This window comes from Haemorhous mexicanus, chromosome Z (genome assembly GCF_027477595.1).
Source record: "Haemorhous mexicanus isolate bHaeMex1 chromosome Z, bHaeMex1.pri, whole genome shotgun sequence".
Lineage (NCBI taxonomy): Eukaryota > Metazoa > Chordata > Aves > Passeriformes > Fringillidae > Haemorhous > Haemorhous mexicanus.
Window position 1 is genome coordinate 3,221,703 of NC_082381.1, and position 10,995 is coordinate 3,232,697.

Here is a 10,995-nt window from a genome sequence, read left to right on the forward strand (position 1 = left end):
GTTTCCAGGCATGCAGTCAAGAGTCCTTAATAGCAGAAAGTCATCATGAGTATGTCCTAGTGGGGCTTGAAACAGTACAGTGCACAGCAATAAAGGTTTACTCTTTCATTTACTTTCATGGACTTCCTTTTCCTTATTTATCACATCCCTCTCAATCAATAAAAAAGACAAGGTTTTCACTGTTGAAGAAATAATATGCAAGCTTTTTTGCAGGATTAAACAATTCAATAATTTCATTTTCACAGCCACTAATTGCCACCAGACTATCATATTATTTTGTATTATGTGTGCAAACAGGCAGCTTACTCTCACCAGGCATGTGTCCTGAGAGAAATATCTTGATACCCACAGCACATAACACACAATAACAAGAACTGCAGCTTGTAAAATCTGTGATACCAAGCATAAACTTCTGAGGGGAGAATGTCAAAGCCATTGTTATTTGGAAGATATTGCCTTGGCAGGCAGGCCATCATAAATATTTAAATATTTCTGCAAAAACTACTGAAAAAATAAGATTCATTCCCATTTTGCATTTTTTTTGTTTCTAAATTTTGTTCCCAGCACCTTGCGGTCAAAATGAAACCAGAGAAGATGGCAAAATAATCCAGCTACCTCCCTGCAAGACAGGAGCATGGATCGTTCCTGCCATCATGGCCTGCTACCTCTTGGTAGCAAACATCCTTTTGGTGAATCTCCTCATTGCAGTTTTCAAGTGAGTGACACATTGCAAAATATAGACTTGGGGAGGATGCATATTATTCACAGCCGACAAAGACTGCTGAGCTTTGGCTCTGGCTGAGAGACATTTTCCTGGGATGTAAGGAGGAGATGGAAAGAGGCTTGTCTCCAGGAAACAAGGGAAATGCCAAGTTTTTCAAATTGTGCTCATTTCCAAGGACAGACACCTAATGGGAACCAGGGCAAAGAAGCCAAATAAGGCTCAGTTATGGCATCATTCATTCCCAATAGGGAAAATAAGAGTAAAAATACTTCCCCATCTCAATGGGATGTTGTAAGACTCAGGGGTTGTACAGCGCAGACATTTACAGTCCTAAGGTACTTCAAAAAGGCTATTATCACCATGATGTGCTCATGCAAAAACTTCCTCTTTTGTTCTGCTTCCAGTTCTTGTGACAAGGAAGCATTTGCCAGTGTTATTGAAATGTGTCTAGTTATGATGCTGTCATATGATCTTTGGCAAAGCACCCAAAACCATTTTCAGTCTGATGTTATTTTCCTCTTCTTGCCTTCTAGCAACACATTTTTCGAAGTCAAATCTATATCGAACCAAGTTTGGAAGTTTCAAAGGTACCAGCTCATCATGACATTCCACGAAAGGCCTGTTCTCCCACCACCTCTGATCATTTTCAGCCACATGACGATGATATTTCAACACCTCTGCTGCAGATGGAGGAAGCATGAAAGTGACCCAGATGAGAGAGACTATGGACTGAGTAAGTCTCAGATAATGCACAAAGGGGACTTTCCAATGCCTTTCATAATATCTAGTGTTTGACATGCTTGAAGTCAAAGCCCAGCACCTTGATATCCTTCCCAGCAAAGTAGCAACTCTCACCTGCAAAAAACCTTGCCTGAATAAGTTAGTTTTACCTGATTTGCCCAACCCTTCATTCTCTTTCCAATGTTAAGGAGGCTGTGTTTTTCTGGAACTATTTGGGGTTGTTGCCTGTTTGTTCCTTCAAAGCAAAGAGGTTTGTTCTGCTGTTACTAGGGGTCTGTTATTGCTGGAATTCTTCTCACTCCATCACAGTTCCAGCTTTATTTTAGAAAATACAGAGCAAACAGCACATACTTCCCCTGAGCACACTTTCTGCCTAGATAAGATCAGAGATGGTAAAAGGCAATTTTGTTTACATAGTTTCTCCTTGACTCTGACTCGGACTGGAGGAGTAGTCACTCAACAGGCTTTAAATAGAGTCCCATAACCATGATGGAAAACCTGTCAGATTATTTTGATAATGCTTTCCTCTTCTCTATCTAATTCTTCAAGGCAGAATATCTCCACCTTGCCCAACACACATGCCAGAGGCAGGGAGCTAAGGGATGGGTATCTCTTCCCAGCATTAGCCCATGCCACAGCCCACTTCTCTGTAAGGAGGGAGCAGGAGTCACCTGTGGCCCTGAAGATGCAACCAGACAGCTCTCCTCCCTCTCCTTTCACACTGCTGCCTGCAGATGTCAGCTCTGGCCACGTCAGACAGGCCCCAGTACGCTCAGACTCCTTCCTAGCAGTCTGCTAATCTCATATGTCAACTAAGTTACAGGTGGGCTTTGGCTTTCACCATCTGTCCAGGATGTGACCAGCAGCTGTGTTTAGACCTCATGTAATCAAAACATATTCACATTTGCTCAGCAATTGCCTGCTTAAGTGCTTCTGTCTACAGAATCATATATAGCTAAAGCCACTAATTCAGCAATTAACAGCATCTATCTGCTTTCATACCAAAATGCCTCATACTTGCTTATGAAAGTTAAGTCCATGAGTTTCACAAGTAAGAATGCAGTTAGTTCATGTGTTAATATTTGCCAAATTCTTATTTCTCAATTTTTTTTCCACAGAACTTTTCATAACTGAGGATGAATTGAAAAAAGTCCATGATTTTGAAGAGCAGTGCATTGAAGAGTATTTCAGAGAAAAGGATGACAGATTCAATTCCTCCAATGATGAAAGAATCCGTGTCACTTCAGAAAGGTGCACTTTTTTGTTCTCATTAGTTGATCTGGAAATGTGTTTCTGTCACCAGCCTCACTCTTTCTTTTTTTCTTGTTAAAGGAAATGAAGTAGTTTTGGTAAGTCTTAATTAAAAAGTAAAGTGATAAAATGTGATGAGTTTATTTTCTCTTTTTCTCGTTTTGTTTTTTTTTTTTGGTGTTTTTTTGTTTGGTTTGGGTAGGTTTTTTGTTTGTTTGTTTTTGGTTTTGGTTTTGGTTTTGGTTTTGGTTTTTTTGTGTGGTTTTTTTTGTTTGTTTTGCTTTGTTTGTTTTTTTTGCTAGCGCATACGTGTTCAAGGCTGGGCTAGGTGTGGCTCTGAGGAACCTGGTCCAGAGGAAGGTGTCCCTGCCCATGGCAGGAGGTTTGTAACTGAATGATCTTTAAGGTCCCTTCCAAACCACATCATTGTATGATAAGCTTTGTAAAAGGGATCTTTTATCCAGTTGTATTAAAGTATAACTGATGCAGTGAGAGGCACCAATTATGCTTTCATTTCAGTTCTTAAAACAGAATTTCAGGGCACAAGGAATCACTTTGTCTGGCAAGTTGTAACGATTGCAAATCAGATAAATTTATATAAAAATTAATCATTTATTAAACAGACAAAAGATAACAGATGAAAAATCTTAATCAGAATTAGTCACACCACAGTGTATACCTAAAATAACTACTAGTGGATTACAGCACGAAATAGTGCAGTATATCAAGGTACCTATATTAAAGCTAGCAAAAGAAAGAGTATAGATTAGGAGTCAAATGCAACTTACCACCAAAGCGATGATAATGGACACAAATACCTTCACTTAACCCCTGGGGAGTAGCCACAAAGTAGGTTCCTACTAACGGGAGAAACTTCACACATTTCCAGGAAAATATGTACAAGATTTCTGCTTTGTGAAGGTTTTATGTGGCTTTTATAGTTGTAAAGTGTGTGGCTGTCAGTCAGAAATGCAGTCTGTCTTGCCAGACCTCTAAGATTTTTATTGGCAGTTGGGAGATGCTAGACCAGTGACCATGGCACCAAAATCCCTTAGTGATTATTCAAGATCATAGCCCCTGAAATACAAGACAGCTTGTCCTGTTTGAGTCATCTGACTGGCTAGCAAACAACAGATGTGGGGGGTGAGATGCTCTGCTACAGAAGCCCAATATCTGGGATTTCACACAAGCATATGTAAGTAGCATCAGGTTACTGATACATATCAGATGAAATTATGGACTAAGTGGGAAAATATGAAGCAGTACAAGGCTGCAAGGTGTTTCCCTCAAATGCATTTATCAAAGCATGCATGGTGAATCTCCTGAAAACCTGTGAAGAAAGCCAAGTTGGACAAATTCACTTCATTGCAGTGGAACAATCACACCCTTTTGTGGAGAATCTTCCTTTCTGATCACTGTATTGCATCCTGACCAGAACAAAGATATGTGGAATATGATCAAAAAAGACTGCACTGTTTTTCTTCATCTGGCATGAAGTCACTGAAATAATCACTTCGGTAACCCAGCACATTTGTTCCCTGTGAACAGGTCTCAACTCTTTCATACTCTGTGCAAAACATCATGTTGCTTTCAAAAGGAGCAGGGTCACAACATAACAGTATTTGAAAAGCAGATAAGCTGGTTAGAGCAAATACTATTATGTCATCTTTGGTACTCTGTGGTATCCATTAGTACAGCACTTTATAATCTGCAGTGCAATTACACGTACAGCATCTGTGTGGATGATGACATAGCTATTATCTTGATTTCAGAGCTGGCAGGCTCAAGTGCAGAAATAGCTTTGTGTTGGTAAAAAGAACTGACCCTACCAGGCCCAGCCAGACACGAAAAATGGCAGCAGGAAAGGTCTGTGACTCTGGTGTCATCTCTCTGTGGTCATAAAGATTTAAGTGGTCTTGGGCTCCAGTGGGAATGCAGCATGACAACCCAGCTTCCTTAGCCAGGAAAAACCATTGCACCTGGGAAAACTGGCTGCCTGCTTGCATCAGCACTGCTTTACCAAAAGATGTCAGGCAAAGTGACCTGTTACAGGCTTGGGAACTGCTGTCTGTGTTTTATTTAAATATAACCATTCCACAATTACCTATCACAAGCTCAGTGGTATCTCTGTAAATTACTTTCATGTCAACAGTCTTTGTGGATTTTGAAAAGGATTTTGAAGTATGAATGATGTGTTAGAAAAGGATTTTGAAATATGACTGATGTCTTAGAAATGGACCTAGGTCAACAAAGAGACTTGTGAACCTAATTCTACCATTCAATTAAGAGGTCTACCTCTGAAAAGAGTTCCTTACTCCCATTAAAGAATTATTTTAAATAAATTATTGATGAACTAATGTGCAAAGGTTAAAAATAAAGAAACCAAAATGAATGCCAGCAAAAGTCATCATCTTCCCAAACCATAATTAAAAAGTCTTACTGCAAGTAATATAAAATCTTGGTCAGGTTCTGAGTTCTCCCCTCATTATTGAATATTGTCCTGGTAAAGTCCATGTTTGCTTCATTATTAGAAATTTTTGAGTTTCAGCAGCACACCTTGATGCATGTTTTACATGTATCATCCTCTTTTTCTCTTCTCATTCTGTTAGCATGGCTTGGAACGTTCTAATTCATTGAATAACACATTGAATTATACACTTTCTAATACATTGAATCTTGCTACAAGGAAAAGCACAGGTCTGAAGGAGGCATCATAGATGTATATTGTAAGATTTGTTAAAAGGTTCATACTTGCTCCTGAATACCCATGGAGAAAAAAAAAAAACCCAAAGCAAAACTTGGGCATTCTTATTTTAAAACTGTGTTTTAATTCAAAACTATTCCTAAAGGAAATAGAAATCAAGCTGTCTATTCACTGAGTGCAGGAACATTTTCCCAGGAATATGGGAAAATAGAAAAATTCACTTATTTAAGACACTTTAAGGACAAGATTAGGGATGTAACTCTCCAGACCATATCCTCCTGTGTCCACAGTGTTTGGCCAATGTGATTTTATCATGTTTCTGATATGCTCACTCCCAGAACATGGTGCTGTTTTGTAGGATGAATGATTACAGAACTGCACATCAAATTAACACAAGAGAATATCATAATAGAATAAATATTTGTTAAAAGTTCTGAAATAGCTGTATGCAATATAAACAATTATTATAATATTATATATTATGACAATATTAAATTATTATAATTATCCATAATGTTTTCTATATAATATATAATATTTATATATATATATATTTATATACCTAAAGGTGACTAAGTTAGTATCTTTGGGGTTGGAGGAGACCATCATCTTTCAAGATTTCTTTTTGTGAATAAAATTCTATAGGCAGGGCTCATGAAGTGCAAACACGTGTATGCATTTTTCAGTAGCCCATGCACATCTCTGGTTACCCATGGTTTCCAAACCCAAGCTGCTCTGTGCTTATCTTGTTACATTTCCCTATAAATTTTCCGCACTATCAATGCAATCACACTTGTCATCAGTTCCATAGCAACCAAGAGACCACGTAAATCAAAAGTCTCTCTTTGCCATGTCTGACGCTCTGTGCCACTGACAGTAGCTGCTAGATCACATTTGGGGAAAGCAGAACAAAATACATGAACACCTAGCAGCCAGGTATTATTCTAGGTTCCCCTAGTTGTGTTCAGTAGCATTGTGTTGGCCTCATGTGAATGCAGGACGCAAAACTTACCTCACTGAGGACAGTTCCACTGAGAGACCAACTGGCTATGTTTGTATTAAAAAATATTTCATTTGTGTACAGCTGTCAAGGCAGGAAAGAAAAAACAAATCAAACCAAAAAAAGCAGCAACAACAACAACAAACCAGCAAGACCCCAACCAGATTATCCAGTTAGTTTTAAACAATGTTATAAATTCACTCCAATTCTTGATAACTGTTGCTGGGGTGAAAGGTTTTTTGTGATGTAATCTAAGCTTCATTGTCCAGTGAAATCCAGTAAAATTTTTCCTTATGTCTGACAGCCCTAAAATTGCAATGTTTTATCTGCTCATCATCTTGAAGCAGTTCTTACAGGACCTGAATGTGGGGTGAAGGACTCAATTATTGGCTAATAAATATTTCAAAAGCATAATTTCTTTTCTAAAATAGCAGTTCATATAAGTAATAACATGAGTGAAAATTTAACTGCTTCCCATATAAACTGCTCTCACTGTGGAATTACATCCTGTACTTGCAGTAACATTAATCTGTTTTGCTGGAGAAGCTGGTAGAACTAGACACAGACTGGTGCCTAAATGATAATGAGTAGAATGAGATTTCTTGAAGCTACTAGTTCATTTCTTAGCAGTGATTACTTGATCATTTGTCTCCTGAAGACTGATGATAGCAATACAGTTGCTGCTGCACGTTTAATTTGTTGTGCTTGTGCCTTCAAAACTCACCCACTTCATAGGAAAAGCCTGAATTTCCCAGGAATGTGAGACTTGCTGTAGGGAGCTGAGTCACACTCTTCCCTGTCCTCTCCTCTCCTCTCTGTGGGCAGATTCTGTTGCTCATCACCACAAGGCAGTCAGACTTCAGTGTTTTACCAGAAAAAGTTCTGAGTATTAGGTAACAGGGCATTAATGCTGTCAAATATTCTATTCTTAGCTATAATCTTCCCCTCTGTGCAAATAAGAGTGGTTATGGTGTTGTCAGTTCCAAATCACTTGTCCTGTTGAAAAAATAACTAGCCATAGTAGAAGATTATATTTACCATATTTACCCCATCAGAAATCCTGGCAATGGTTTGTGTGCCTATTAACTATGGCAGTGGGACTAGTAATACTTGACCACGAGTTGCACTAACTGGAAAGGAGTAAGAGACCTGTGCTGAAAAACTGTGTGGAAATTTTGCCATTTGTTTTCTTTTGCCTCTCTGATAATTTTTCAATGTCTACAGCAGTGGGGAAAAACAGAATTATAATCTATCAGACAGAGAGAACTACATAAACTTGTTGCTTTTTGTACTTCTTCAATGGAAAGTGGAAGTCCCAGCCTGTTATAGGGATTACAGAGAAAATAATTATAGAAATTTCTTATGTGCTACAGGCAATTTCATAATGTAAAATTTTCAGACTCTATAAATCCTTCAGAAGACATGTTTTAGAAGTCAGAAAATTGAAGTGGTTAGAAGCCACTGGCATAAATCTGTACACAATTCCCTAAAAATTGAAAATATTTTAAAATGTGGCAGATCAATGGCCTAGAAAAGACATACTAAAATTTGAATTAAATTAAGAATACTGAATCTTACATTCAGTTATTACCTATTTCTTTTAATCTAACTTTTTATTTATATTTTATGATAGCAGCTGAAAACAAACTTTAAAATCTATCATTTCGATCCTTAAGCTATGAATGCAGACTACCCAAAGCACAACAACAGTAATGGAGCAATCTTAGTGCGTGCACCCTGTTGCAGGCTGTACTTGGCTTCATCAGTGCTTCTCCTCCTTGCAGTGTTCATGAATATTTACCTCGATATTATATATATTCAACAAAATAGCTGATATTTCTTTTTTCTACAAATCTGAGCTAAATGTTAATCAGAGAACAAAGAAACTATCTCCTTAGATCAACATAGATCTAGGTAACACAAATCTGGGGCAAATATGAGGAAAAAATACAGCAGTGCCTCTCTTCTGTGGCACATTGCCTGCTTTCTTCACTTCGTTTAGCCACCTGTGATGGTCCTGACTGTGGCACAAGTGGGCACAGCATCATGTGGCATCTGCTTTAAGTGTTATTCATTCAAAATAACCTAATTAACAGCTTTGGAAGCAAAGAGGCAGTAATTCATAGCAACATTTACAAATGTCTCCTGTCCCTGGAATGAGGGACACCCAAACCCCCTCTGCACAACACAGCTGATGCCCCTGATTTAATCCACTGTATCAGTTCCCTGAGTGCATAGCTTTTTTTTTTTTTTTTTTTTTTTTTTTTTTTTTTTTTTTTTTTTTTCCTCCAAAACCTCTTTAAGCAGGATTTTGAAGCAGATAAGGTGGTGGACATTGCATTTGAGGTTTGAGATGCATTTGTTTCCAAGTGGTTTGGTGACCTATTAGCTGAACATCACCACTTTGAAGAAATTTACCTGTTTAATTCTTCCCTTTCTAAAGGGTGGAGAATATGGCCATGCGACTGGAAGAAGTAAATGAGAGAGAGCACTGCATGAAGGCCTCTCTGCAGACCGTTGACATCAGGCTTGCTCAGCTGGAAGACATGATGGGACGAATGGTGACTGCCTTGGAAAAGATGGCTGGGATTGAGAGAGGAGAGACAACCAAGATCCGATCCAGGACCTCATCCGACTGTACTGATGCAGCCTACATTGTGAGGCAGAGTAGCTTCAACAGCCAGGAAGGAAATGCCTACAAGCTTCAAGAGAGCATTGATCCCACAGGAGAGGAGTCCATGTCCCCAACGTCACCTACGATCACACCCCGCTTGCGAAGCCACTCCTTCTATGCCACAAATATGAAGGACAAGTGTGGGTTGGAAAAGTTGGAAAGCATTTTTAAGGAAAGATCTCCAAGCCTGCATCGGGCAATCAGCTCCCACTCAATAGCAAAAGAAGGAAAGGCTCCTCTTCTACCCCCTACCAGCACTTTGTCAATCGCCCCAGACTCCAGAAGACCTTCATCCTGTATAGACATCTATGTTTCTGCCATGGATGAGATGCATTCTGACACAGAACCTCTCGAGAGCGCTATAAATACTCTTGGTCCTGAAGATGCAGCTCTGCCAGCTCACATAGCCTCTTGCCTTTTAACTAATAGTGCATACATCAGCAGTACAGCTGGTGAAAAGATCTCTGGCAGGAGTCTTGATTATGAGGAAACTTCTGGAATAGAAACAAGAGCATTTTCTTCAGACTATTCACAAATCACAGACTGCCAAATCCCATGGGATTCAGACCCTCCCTTGTACCATACTTTAGAGCGATCGAAAAGCAGTCGTTACCTGGCTACTGCTCCATTTATTCTGGAGGAAACACCAATTGTGAAATCTCACAGCTTCATGTTCTCTCCTTCTCGAAGCTACTTCAGCAGCCTTGGCGTCCCAGTCAAAACAGCAGAGTACACAAGTATTACAGATTGCATAGACACGAGGTGTGTGAGTGCTCCCCAGGCCATTGCAGAGAGGGCCAGCTTCCCTGGAAGCCTCAGGGGCAAAGTGGAAGACTTAGGATGCTGCCACCCAGAGAGAGAAGCTGAACTAACCCACCCAAGCTCTGATCATGAGGATATTGAGGTCAAAGACAAGAAGGCAATCCCCTTATCTCCTCAAGACAGCAGTGCTTCAACAACTCTGCCTAACAGCATCCCACTCCCAAAAATAGAGCGAGCCAACAGCTACTCTGCAGAGGAGTCCAACGTGTTGTATGCACAGCACACACGAAAGAGCTACTCCATCAGTGACAAACTTGACAGGCAGCGAAACACGGCAGGTCTGCGGAACCCCCTGGAGAGAAGTAAGTCCTCGAGGCCAGAGAGCAGAGGGGACAATGTGTCCATGAGGAGACTGTCAAGAACTGGAGCCTTCTGCAGCTTTGAAAGCAAGCACAGCTAGGCTTATACAAAGCTGACCAGCAGTCTAAGGGTCATCTGCTTTTCAGCCTGTTTTTCTTAGCAGAATTTTTAAAAAACCCTCACATCACCCCATGTTGAGCCCAGCTGGCACTAGCCACAGGTCAAGGGAGCACATTTTCAATCTCAGCATCACCACTGACGTACTCCATCTTGACCTAGTTGGTATTTGCACTTAAGAAAAAAGGGAGGGATGAAAGCTTTACAAAACCTTCAGTAAACAAGAGGAATAACAAGCCCCCTTAATGAAGTCAGAAGACATAGATTGATAGCTCCAGATATCTACCTTTATTTAGAGGGCATCCTAAGACCTTTTATCATTATTCAAGTTTTTAAGATGCAGGAATTAACTGGCAAAAAAAGAGATGTACAAATTAGACGTTCCAAACTTCAATCACAACTTCTTTTTCATCTATGTCACCATTGTGATGACTGCTGAAAATTCTGGAGGAACTGGCAGCAAAAAAACCTAAAGTCTCCCAAGTCCCTTGCATCCCACACTTGTGGAAATGAAGAAAGATGAACGTAAAAACAACTATAAATGTTCACTTGTCTACTTTTGTATCAACTTCTAGTGCCACAGAAAGTTTATATTTTCAAGAGTGGAAAGGGAAATGAAATGCCTTTTTTACTACAACTTAAATGGAAGAAGAATTTATGTT

At 39.6% G+C, this 10,995-nt stretch overlaps 1 protein-coding gene across 1 annotated transcript in view; it reads left to right on the forward strand.

Annotated features, from left to right (window-relative positions):
- TRPM3 (transient receptor potential cation channel subfamily M member 3) overlaps positions 1–10,717 on the forward strand; it is a 381,850-nt gene extending 371,133 nt beyond the window's left edge. Inside the window, exons 24-27 of the mRNA XM_059873453.1 lie at positions 565–715; positions 1,258–1,457; positions 2,584–2,716; positions 8,864–10,717. Coding sequence (XP_059729436.1) covers positions 565–715; positions 1,258–1,457; positions 2,584–2,716; positions 8,864–10,316 — 1,937 coding nt within the window. The 3' untranslated portion in view covers positions 10,317–10,717. The remainder of the gene's footprint in view (positions 1–564; positions 716–1,257; positions 1,458–2,583; positions 2,717–8,863) is intronic.
- Positions 10,718–10,995: the final 278 nt, after the last annotated feature.